This window comes from Polypterus senegalus, chromosome 14 (assembly GCF_016835505.1).
Source record: "Polypterus senegalus isolate Bchr_013 chromosome 14, ASM1683550v1, whole genome shotgun sequence".
Taxonomy (NCBI): Eukaryota; Metazoa; Chordata; class Cladistia; order Polypteriformes; family Polypteridae; genus Polypterus; species Polypterus senegalus.
Window position 1 is genome coordinate 89,887,885 of NC_053167.1, and position 12,615 is coordinate 89,900,499.

The 12,615-nt window shown below is 38.7% G+C and overlaps 1 protein-coding gene across 2 annotated transcripts in view; it reads left to right on the forward strand.

Annotated features, from left to right (window-relative positions):
- b4galt2 (UDP-Gal:betaGlcNAc beta 1,4- galactosyltransferase, polypeptide 2) overlaps positions 1-12,615 on the forward strand; it is a 648,560-nt gene that overhangs the window by 621,781 nt on the left and 14,164 nt on the right. For both annotated transcript variants that reach the window (XM_039736141.1, XM_039736142.1), the window contains exon 6: positions 2,901-3,005. In XM_039736141.1, the coding sequence (XP_039592075.1) occupies positions 2,901-3,005 (105 nt within the window). The remainder of the gene's footprint in view (positions 1-2,900; positions 3,006-12,615) is intronic.

Sequence of the window (12,615 nt, forward strand, 5' to 3'; positions counted from 1 at the left end):
CTTTTTTTTCAACTGTTCTTCTGTATTGTCTTAAAATTATCTCTCACTCTGCACTCATCCTCTGTAACTATTGATAAAACACATCCTTCTGAACTTTAATGAGACAGTTTTCCGGTCAGTATATTTTTCCGGTTTTAGCACTGAATGTTTAATGAAACCAGTAAAAAACGAAAGTTTAAAAGTTTTAGTTTTTTCAAAAGTGTCTCCTCAAGTGTGTCCAGTTGGATTCATTTGAGAAAGAAAAGCAGGTAATATTAAATTTAACCTTGAAATAAAAAATTATTTAACATAATGGTAAACAAGTACAGAAATGCAATTCCTATGTGGTCACTTGAGTGTAATTGTCTTTTCCTTGTTTGTTTCTTCCCAGACATCACTTAACCTTGAAATTTATAACAACAGAAGCCCGAAGTACTGTTTGTGATTTCTAACGGGTCCCTTTTTCAGTTTGTCAATGACAGTTTTAATTAATGCATTATTTATATTTCTTTAAAGCATATTAGTTTCCAGAAGGTCACCAAGGATCAACTAATCCAGTATATATTAACTGAGCCCCTTGACCTTGAGCTGGATTAAGGCTGGCTTGACAGTAGATGATTGGTTAAAAGAAACCTGGTTGTGATCAAACACTGACACTCAGGACATTCTTGTCGACAAGCATTCTTTTGAACACAGTAATATCGTGTGGTTAAATTGCATTACCAACAACACACTGCAGATTTTAAATGTGTTATTTGAAATAAAAACATAAATTACTGACCACATTACTATTTTAATGCATAAAATGAACACATCAGGTCAGGTCAGGTCACTACATGATGAAACAGTTTGGGATCCTGGTTGGCAAACCTCCACCCCCCGAGGCAGACATGCGGTCCAGTCCTACCCATGGAAATAACCCTCTATCTGCTGCAGCCAGGTGTTACATGGGCTTCCATTTGGCCTGGTCCAGCCACTCGGGTCCTCAGGAAAGAGGATCCTGCGAGCCGGATCACCCTCAGGGAATTGCGCCACATGGCTGTAAATGATGCGCCCTCACAATGCAGGTAATTTGTCATTTGGGACTCCATAAGCAACCGCTCATTCAACACAAAACCAAACCAGCGGTACCCAAGGATTCTCCGAAGAGACACAGTACTGAAGGAGTCCAGTCTTTGTCACAGGTCAATGGATGATGCCCTTGTCTCGTAACCATATAGCAAAATAAGAAGCACCTGGACTCTAAAGACTTGGACCTTTGTCCTTTTGCAAAGTTATTGGGAGCACCACATACCCATTTTCGAGCGACATCATGACCCCCCCATGGTCTCCCAATCTGTCTACTGACTTCATAGGAAGAGTCACCAGAGACATGAACATCGCTGCTGAGGTAAATAAACCTCTCGACAAGGTCGACATTATCTCCGCAGACACACTGCCAATGACTGTGCCAAGGAAGTCATTAAAATCCTGGATTTTGCTTTTTTTATCCAGGAAACTCACAAGTCCAGACACACACTCCTCTTTTAGTCTCTCGAGAGCCCCCGTCAGAGCCTCCATTAACTCTGCGAACATCAGAGCATTGTCGGCAAAGTCAAGAGCAGTGAATCTTTCTTCATCAACAGATGCCCCACAGCCCCTGGACACCACAACCCTGCCCAACACCCAATCCATGCAAGCATTGAACAGAGTAGGAGCAAAACACACCGCTGATGAACCCCAGAATCAATTTGGAAAAACACAGAGGTTGTGTCTCAGCACTCACGTTACCAGTGTACAGGCCAGCCATGACATCCAGAAACTTCAGGAGGATGCCATGAAGTCTCAGGATGTGCCAACAGGGCTGCTCGATGAGCTAAGTCTAATGTTTTATGAAAATCGACAAAAGCTGCAAAGAAACTCTGCTACTATTCGCATTTGCGCTCCCATCAGCGTCTGTCTGTCTGTCCGTGCTCCTTTTTTCAGTATAGAAAGCTTCTATCTGACTTTTTCATAAAAGTATCAATATTTATCAGTAGTAGTTATTTGTTTGCATGTAGTAACAGACATATTTATTTCCTAAATATTAAAATGTGCAAAATAATGCAACCTTACTTTAAAGTTGCTCTAATTGTTTTTCTAAACTCGTAAGGCCTTCTGCACTTTTTTGGCTCCATTTGAGTTGGACTTTCTGTCTTGATGATCTTTAAAGATCTTTATTTTTCAGTGGTTTACTTGCTTTTCAGGTTCCCCAGAACATAAAGATTCTTCTGGGAGGAAATACCTAATTGTAAGCATGTTGGAAGTGAAGCAATACACTTTTGAGCAACACTGGCTATTGTCTTTTATCCTGGCAGACACACAACATCATTGTGCTGTTTCCCTACTGCTGAACAAAATTCAGCTAATACTGTGGTTTGATAAGTGTGTGAACAATAAAAACATGGAATATATTTCTTCCATTTTAGACATCATTGGGCATATGCCAACAGTCTAAACTGGATCACACATTATTTTTCCCACTGCACATTCTTCATTCTAAATTACAAACTGAAATACTTAACTATTGTGCACACTGGAATGAGAAATATTTCTGTTTTGTCAATCGAAAGTGAGCCATGTTGACAATGTCTTTATTATTCTCCAAATATTTTCATTCTCCAGACATGACATTTTTTGATCACAAACTATCCTTGTAGTCCATGATTTTCTTAGTTAAATTTTATAAAAAGCTGCATACGAACATAAAAACTTCAAAAACTTCAAAAACAAGTAATTTATTTCATGGTTTTTCTGTAGCTAAGTTTGTTGTCAACTGAAGGTTATCTTGAGAACTAATTGGAACAAGCCAGTTTCCATGTCATTTGAAATGCAATGTGATGATCAGCTGCTTTGAAATTATTAAGTTGTATGCTTATGGATTTGATGTTTGATTTTAACAGAATTACACTAAATGGTATGAAGGTCTCACGTCCTGATGTGCGCATTGGTCGATACCGAATGATCAAGCATGAGCGAGACAAGCACAATGAACCCAACCCGCAGAGGTAAGCAGTGTGATGCCCTCTTATATTATGCAATGAAAATGAAGACTTTCTTTTCTAGATTTGTCTGTTTCATTTTTATGAACCTGAATTTCATTTAACGCTTCATCTAATAAACCTGATCCACATGCACCGTGAATTCCTTCCTTGCTCAGTTGATGCTGGCTAAGACTTTAGATGTACTGTAGTTGTCTCTGAATTAGATGGTCAGGTGTAGTGCATGGAGGCTTCCAAGTGCTTAATCTGAAATCTGTTATCTTGGTAACTGGTGTAAGACAAATATTTTCGTTATATATTAAGAGTGCTTCATGTCATCCAGAATTGGATTAAGCAATCTTAAACATTTACATGGCAGGTTACACATGACATGGTTACAGAGTAGTGCTCACATTCTAACCTAGACCACAGTTGACTGGTATCAGAGTCAAGAGTAGGACTTTAGGGATCTTCAGGTCTTGACTTGATGATATTTTAGAGGATCTAGGTGAATAGGATGGATGAGTTTTAGGCTAAATATCCTGTTCTCTTCACAACCTTTCTAATGTACTCCTGCTCCCTCTAGAGACCTTTTGCCTTTTTACCTGTTGCAGAAAACTTTAGATATCATTAAAGCACCAAAGAAGGCTATGTGGGGTTCTAATCCAGGTATTCAAAATTAACAAAAACATAAAGTGGATCCAGCAGAATTTGTTTAAATAGTCATGTTGTTGAGAACAGTGGTGAATGTTAAAGGGAAGTGGATTTAAGACTGAAGCTTGGAAGCACTTCTTGGAAGTTTGAACAACCTACCAAGTCATATAGTTGAAGTGGACACCTTGAAAACTTTTAAAAATGATGTTGATGAGATGTTATAATAATTTAGCTATTTGCTAACCAAATGAACTTGATGGGCTTATGTACTTATTACTGTTTCAGGTAGGTATGTTTTTGTGTATTTTTTTTCTTAAACATATTAATCAGTATCCCTTCACTCTGTTACAGGCAATCAGTTTTATTTTACATAATGTTATCATATGTTTCTGCATTACTATAGCATCATAGAGCAAAAAAAAAATGGATAGGTGGTCCTTAACAATGGCAATAGACCAGCACACTCTGAGATGTACCATTCCTTTCAAAAAGGGTTCCTCCACTTAAACAGCAAACATTCCAATTCATTCTTTTCATCCTATGGCCTGTTAACCCAAAGCAAATAAGAGACAAAATACACTGAACAGCTCAACTACCCCCTAAGCAAATCACCCTGCCAATCTATTCCTTAGTTAGGCCAGTTTCTGCCTAGACATGAAGTGTGGCATCGTTTGGTAATCTGGCAGCCCATTTCCTCATGGTATCTGCTGTCTGGTGTTAGACACATCTTAGATATCCCTTGTGTTGGGACAGATGTTTAGAGATTTACATCAATGATATGATAGCCTACTGTAAAGCAGCTAGGTTTCCACATTTTTCTCAAGCTGTTACAGTTTTCTTATCACTATTTTTACAATTTCCCATTACAGAATTTTGGCATCATCCCAACCAATACTTCTCAGTGTTTAAGAAAAGATCGCTCCATAAACAAACTAAAATACCCATTAGTCAGCTGGGCTGTCAAGTACAGCAGGTTCAGACCCTGCTTCTTTTGCGTGCTTTCGACTTGCCAGCTTCAGACCTTGATGTGTCTCCATCTTTGTTAGCACTAATTTGTGTCATTGTGATTTTATAGTGTCGTAAACATTGCAGGTTTGATTAATATTCTGCACAGCTCAGTGAGATACCAATGGGCAATGGAAATTGTCTAGCTGACAATGATTTATACTGAAACAGCACAACCATGTGCAGCTCAAGAATAGCACAGAAGCATTTCTTGGTTGTTCCTGTATTTCTTCCCATTTACATTGTGTTATTAGATTATTAAATTCATTTAAAGCTGCAGGCAGTTGAATCTGCGGATTGATGGAATAATTTTGCATATTCAGGTCTATTAAGGTCTGTTTATGCTTTAGAAAATGTTGGCAGTTTTATTCATTTCCCACAAGTTTATTTTCTGATAGCTTGACAGTTTCCAGTTTAATTACATGTTTGCTTTTTTATTTCTGAATCAGATAAGTGTATTTTGAAAAGGTGTTGTGCTGGCATGGAGGTGCAAGAGAAATAGAAAACATAAAGAGTCAGAACTAGAATTTGGCGAAACACATCAGAGAGAAGAACCCACACTGGTGAGCGATGTGAGTGATTTGTCCTGGCAGGACAGCAGACGGGGACGCCATCAAAAAAGAGTGACAGATGTGCCCCGGTTGTAATATATAGTGTAACATCAGCAGTAGAATGTGAATAATAAAATATAAAAGAAAAACCCCCGCTTCTCTTTTACTTGCCTACCATGTAAACAGCTAATATTTATTTCAGAATTTCAAATGCACTAGGTCAATGTTTAATGTTTCCCTACTCACCTTTGCTTTCATTAAATGTTATTGAAATTGTGTGGAACAAAGTTGAGTTTAAAGTCATATTTCTTTGGTTAAACATGATACTGATGAACAAACTCCTTTCTTTGAAAAGACTCAAAACAGTTAATTGAGAAGCAAGTGCTAAAGATTTTACTTCTAAGACTCTGGAGTCATAATCAAGTTTTTTTTTCTAGTGAATGATTTAAAATATATGAAGAGGATGCGAATTTTGTTGGACCTTCCTTTGCTACCCTAACATTATTCAGCAAAATAAGTTTAAAAATGGGTCCAGAAAATTTCCTGATATAACTCTCTATTTTGTACTTTGAGTTGACTCCATAAAATTACTCTTCACACTAAGACAAATTTTTTTAGTGGCAAATATGTCACTTGCTGAATTGAGACTCCGAGAACCCCTTTCCTTTTAGAGAAAAGTGCTGGGGCCTCCGGTGTAATGCGTGGAATTCACACTAAAACATGGTGTATGAACAAAGCTAGAAATGTGCGTAGGCACATTAAAATTCAGAGTATAAAATTGCATTTATAAATCCCAATCAATGTGAATTTTAACACACATGCACGCGCTTACATCACCACCCCAACTCCTCCCCAAATTTTACCTATTTGAATATGCAAATCAATATAAATAGCCCCTTCCATTCAGTGTTTTGTTAAAAGACAATGGCAAAAGCACACGTAAAAAAGAATTTCAGCAAATGAGAAATGGAGGCCCTGGTCAATGAAGTGGTGTCAATGATAAATGTCACATTTGGTGGCTTAAGCAGTGCTATAAGCAAAAAAATAAATTGATGGAGTGGCACAGCATGGTATAGGCATTCAAAGGTTCAAGTTCAAAAAATCGCACAGAGCCCGAAATAAAAATGAACTGGTCAGATATCACAGTCGATGTGAAAAGGTGAGTCGCAACACACTGGAGGAGGGGCCGGAATTCTGGGGCTAACACTGTTTGAGCAGTGAGCTGCTGCAATTAGTGGCGAGACAGTTATAACGGCCATTTTACTTATCACCAGCATTTTACATTCTGCAAATTACATTCAAATGAAGTTGTAACGCTGTCCGATTTGGCTGATTATTTGGTGGGTTAGACCAGGTCAAGTTCATCATACTGCATCTCTTCAGGTACGGGCAAGCCATGATTTTGTGCCACATTATGCAGCATGTGACATGCTTGCATCATGCGACACACTTTCTGTGGACTATAGAGCAGCACTCCACCATTCTTATCCAGACTGTGCCAATGACCCTTAAGCTGCCCTGTAGCACATTTAATCACATCCCAAGCCCAAGAGTGGCGGTCATTATAATGTAGCTCTAGTTCAGTCAGTAGGTTGGTGAGCGGGATGAAAAACCACTTCCTCAGTGGATACTCGCTGTCACCTAAGTAATCGTGTTATGTGGTTACATCATACAGATCACATAAAATTTTGACTAAAGGGGTTATATTTAAATGTCTTATCTTACCGAGAAGCCAACCATCACACACAATACCATTTTAAAGTTTTTTCCCAAAACTTTAGTATTTCTCAGAAAGAATGAATCATGAGTTGAGCCAGGCCATCTTGCTATAGCACAACATTAATGAGATGCATTTTCACATCACAGATAATTTGCACATTAATAGAGTAGAAATGCTTTCTATTTATATAAGCAACTTCATTCTCCAAAGGCACCTTTATAGCAACGTGTGTGCAGTCAACCGCTCCAATTACATTTCGAAAACCGGATATTGCTGCGAATTGCACTTTAATGTTTGCCTGTTCAACCACAACGTAAGGAAATCTTATATTTCTGGATGACAAGCAGGTAATACCTTCTCATACAGCTGGCATGATGAGACTTAGTCATGACTGAGAAATACCTGATTGGTCAGCCAGTTCACACTGAAAAGCTTGTGTGGCAAAAACTCCAGAGTGGACAAAACTTGCAAAGGAACAGGTAGAACACAATTTCTCAAAGTCTGACTTTGTAAAGTTGTCCCAATTTCAGCACACAGCTCCAAGTGGATACAGTAGTTCTGGGAAGTCCAAATTGACTTAGAAGCCAGTCACCAATACAGAAGACGAAATCCCTATGAGTTCTAAATATGCTCTCTCTTCTAATTCTTCTGTTTGTGATGGCTTCTAACAACGCTACAACACTTATGGTAGTTGGAATAGTTTGGCCATTCTATGCACCATTATATTATTACAGATATATCGTTATTTAGCATAAGTCGCAAAAGACCTTTCAGCTTCATAACCAATTTGCTATATTTAACATAATCTGCCTAAAGTGTATGCACAAAAAACATAATAAATTATATGTAATAAAAACACTGAATAAAGTGCTAATCTGTCCTGAGAGTGCCATCACCTGAACTATAATGTACTTGGATAAAGTTGGAGGATATTACCTTCTGTTATTTTCTAATGTACTTGTTAATACTTTGGTTTTGCTGGATAGTCAATGTACAGTAAGTCCCAAATTTCTTTTTTTTTTTTGTTACGTGAACAATATAAACTTAAGCCAAGCCATTATTTTTGTGCAGTTATTATTTTCAATGTGTTTAGTCCTTTCGTTTCTTTCTTATATAATGTGTTATAAAGAGTTTGACAAAGATCTCTGCTTAAAATGACTCTGTGAAAAAGGTTTGGAATACAAAGCTGGTGCTGAAAATGGATGGATGGGTTAACTAAAATGGCAAAGCTGGCTTATGTTTTAATCAGTTTCACTAGACATAGTGGCGATAGTGTTAGGTTAAATGAGCTTCACTTTTGGTTTTTGATTATATCAAAAAATAAATGTTACATTATAAAGTAGTAATTGAAAAATAATCGCTGGAAAGTTATAATGATTTTTAGTAATGGGCTTATATTTGAGGAGGTTATACAGATAAATATGTGAATCCACAGGGTGGCTATTAAAAAAATCTTTAATGACATCCATTTACATCCCTTTTTTATATCCTGCCATTAACATTTAACATTTAGAAGATTAAAGTCACTGAGCAATGTCATTTTCTTCATGAATACATTATACAATAATAACTACGAATATACTCAGAATAAAAATACATAAGTGTAATGTTTGTAGTTGTATAATGATTCTTAAAGTATTTTGAAACATAATAGATTTAACACATTTTTTTATAAAACAGCCTAATAGTAAAGGCAGCTTAAGGAAGTGAGCTTCCATTTAGACAAATAGCAGCTAAGCATTACCAAGGTAAATTATTAAAGTAGTAATTTGTAAAATTATTAAAGCATAAAACTGTAGCATGACGGATTATAACATTCTGTCTAAATTTACTCTTGAATTATTTATACTATATCTAGCCCTCAAATTGTATAGCCTCATTCAAGAATTGCACAAGATGCCCATATCTCTGGTTTAATCTGTTAGTACTTTAAAGTAAAAACTTGTCAGAAACTGAGTTCATTAAACAGGATGGATAGATAGATAGATAGATAGATTGTACTTTATTTGTCCCCAAGGGGAAATTTACATATAAAGCTGTGAAAGGAGTAAAGAGGAAGTAAAGCTGGTGGAGATGAAAGTAGTTAAGGACAGAAGAGGTGCCAAAAGCAACCATTACAGTTGATGCATGCACTGGTACAGTGCGTTGCTATACTCACTTTCATGAATTACCTCGGGATCCTGGTTGGCAGCCCCCCAGGCAGACACGAGGTCCAGTCCCACCCTCTGGAAATGACCCTCTATCTGCTGCAGCCAGGTGTTACATGGGCAGCCCCTTGGCCTGGTCCAGGCGCTCCGGTTCTCAACAATGAGGATCCTGCAAGCTGTATCACCCTTAGTAGAATTGAGCAACATGGCCGTAGTGCTGTAACTGACACTCCCTTACAATGCAGGTAATGTGCCTCATTTGGGACCTCATGATCAACCGCTCATTTGACACAAAGTCAAACCAGCATTACCCAAGGATTCTCTTGAGAGACACAGTACCAAAGAAGTCCAGTCTTTGTCTCAGGTCACTGGATGGCGTTCACAACCATATAGCAAGACAGGAAGCACCAGAATACTTGGACCTTTGTCCTTTTGCATAGATATCAGCAGCACCACACACCCCTTTCCAGCGACCTCATGACTCCCTATGCTCTCCCAATCCATCTATTGACTTCATAGGAAGAGTCACCAGAGACATGAATGTCACTGCCGAGGTAAGTAAACCTCTCAAAAAGGTTAACACTCTCTCCACAGACTGACTTACTGCTGATGGCTGTGCCTAGTAGGTCATTAAAGGCCTGGATCTTGTTTTTTTATCCAGGACACTTGCAAGTCCAGACACTCAGACTCCTTGCTGAGTCTCTTGAGAATCCCGATCAGAGCTTCCATTGACTCCGTGAAGATCACAGCATCGTCAGCAAAGTAAAGATCAGTGAATCTTTTTTCACCAACAGATGCCCACAGCCAGTGGACCCCACAACCCTGCCCAACACCCAATCCATGCAAGCATTGAACAGAGTAGGTACAAGAAAACACCCCTGATGAACCCCTGAATCAAATGGGAAAAACACAGAGGTTCTGCCTCCACTCTGCAGGGCACTCACAGTACTAGTGTACAGGCCGGCCATGAAATTCAGCAACCTTGATGGACTCTCCAAAGTCACAGGAAGTCCCACAGGGCAGCTCAATCAACTGATTTGATTGCTTTACTAAAATTGACAAAGGCTACAAAGAAACTCTGCCGATATGCATGTTTGCGCTACATGAGAATCCTCAATACCAGGATGCAGTTGATGGCAGACTTCTTAGGCGTAAAACCTGACTGCTCTGGTTGCTGGTAGGTGAGCAAGTGATCACGGATCCTATTGAGGATGACCCTAGCAAGGACCTTACCCAGCACCGAGAGCAGTGTTATTCCCCTGTAGTTGCCACAATCCAGGTGATCACCCTTCCCTTTCCAGATATGGGGCGACAAGTCCTGGTTTCCAGTCAGCTGGGATGACCCCGTCTCCCAAATGGAAGCAAAGATTGCTTGCAATGCCAGGAGGACAGCCTTACCACCAGCCTGAAGAGGTTCACCCCGGATACCACAGATCCCTGCAGCATTCCCTACCCTAAGCTGGTTCACCACCTGTGCAATCTCAGTGAGACTGAGTGGTTCACAGCTAATTGGAGGATCAGCCTCAAGAACCGTTGACCCAGAGATATCCAACGTCCAAGCCGGAGTATCAGCTTAAAGTAGCCAGCCCAGCAGGTCACAACTGCAGTGTCATCCGTAAGGATCGTTCCATCAGCCGCCCTGCTGTACAGGTCAAGTACAAAGGGAATAAGGAAAGAAAAAAACAGCAAAGTACCCAGCCATTGCAGAAGTTAACATAGCTAGGTCCCATCCCAGTGCTCATTTTGACACCATTAACCTGATAATAAAAGGCACTGTGGTTAAGAACTTATTCTGCTAGTCTGATGATGATGTGTGTTGGGGGGTCCTGGATTGGACATCTATTAAATACTATGGGCAGTGAGGCTTTCATTATTGGGAATGACTTTGTCAAGATGGTGATGTTATTGATAACAATAAAGCAGGTAAGAATCTGAAACTACGGGATGTTAAACAACTGGAGAGCATTTTAAATGTGAAGAAAGAACTTTGACCCGTGGTCTCATTATGCTGTCAAGAAAAGCTGAAAGAACAGTTGTAATCTGCCAGAACCATCTTTTTTTCAGAAATGTAGGAAGACAAAAAACTTAAAAAAGAACAACATCATCAAATTGTCCATTAAAAAGTTATTTTCTTTAACCTGAACAGAAATCAGCATTATTTGATTCTAAGCACACAGGGCTAACTGGGCGACACTGCTCAATCAATCAATCAATTGACATTTATTTATATAGCACATTTTCATACAATAAAATGTAGCTCAAAGTGCTTTACAAAATGAAGAATAGAAAAATAGAAGACACAATAAAAAATAAACATAAGTCAACATTAATTAACATAGAATAAGTAAGGTCCGATGGCCAAAAGCTGGAGGAAAAAAAATAAAATCTGTAGGGGTTTCAGACCAAGAGACCACCCAGTCCCCTCTGGGCAATCTACCTAACATAAATCAAACAGTCCTCTTTGTATTTAGGGTTTTCATGGAAGGACCTGATGATGATGGTCACGTATACTTCTGGCTTTCAGTCCATCAATGTTGGCGCATCATGATGCTTTGAGTAGGTGGTGGTGGCAGGCCGCCACCACAAAGAAACCGGAAAAGAAACAGAAGAGAGAGTAGGGGTCAGTACGGATTTTGGAGCCACTGTGAATAGTTATTATGAAGAATTGAACATACAGAGTATCAGTATTAAGTTAAAGTGAAGTTATAAAAAGGCCATGTTAAAGTAATGTGTTTTCAGCAGTGTTTTAAAGTGCTCTACTGTATTTGCCTGGCGAATTCCTATTGGCAGGCTATTCCAGATTTTAGGTGCATAACAGCAGAAGGCCGCCTCACCACTTCTTTTAAGTTTAGCTTTTGGAATTATAAGGAGACACTCATTTGAAGATCTAAGGTTACGATTTGGAATATAACGTGTCAGGCATTCCGATATATAAGATGGAGCGAGATTATTTAAGGCTTTATAAACCATAAGCAGTATTTTAAAGTCAATCCTGAATGACACAGGCAACCAGTGTAGTGACATCAAAACTGGAGAAATGTGTTCGGATTTTCTTTTCCTAGTTAGGATTCTAGCAGCTGCATTCTGCACTCGTTGCAAGTGATTTATGTCTTTTTGGGTAGTCCTGAGAGGAGTGCGTTACAGTAATCTAGTCTACTGAAAACAAAAGCGTGAATTAATTTCTCAGCATCTTTCAATGATATAAGAGGTCTAACTTTTGCTATGTTTCTTAAGTGAAAAATGCTGTCCTAGTGGTCTGATGAATATGCGATTTAAAATTCAGATTACAGTCAACAGTTACCCCTAAGTTTTTTACTTCCGTCTTAACTTTTAATCCTAATGCATCAAGTTTATTTCTGATAACCTCATTGAATCCATTATTGCCAATTACTAAAATTTCAGTTTTCTCTTTATTTAGTTTGAGAAAATTACTATTCATCCATTCAGAAATACCAGTAAGACATTGTGTTAGTGTATCAAAGAGTCGGAGTCATCAGGTGCTATTGATAAGTACAGCTGTGTGTCATCAGCATAGCTGTGGTAGCTCACGTTGTAACCTG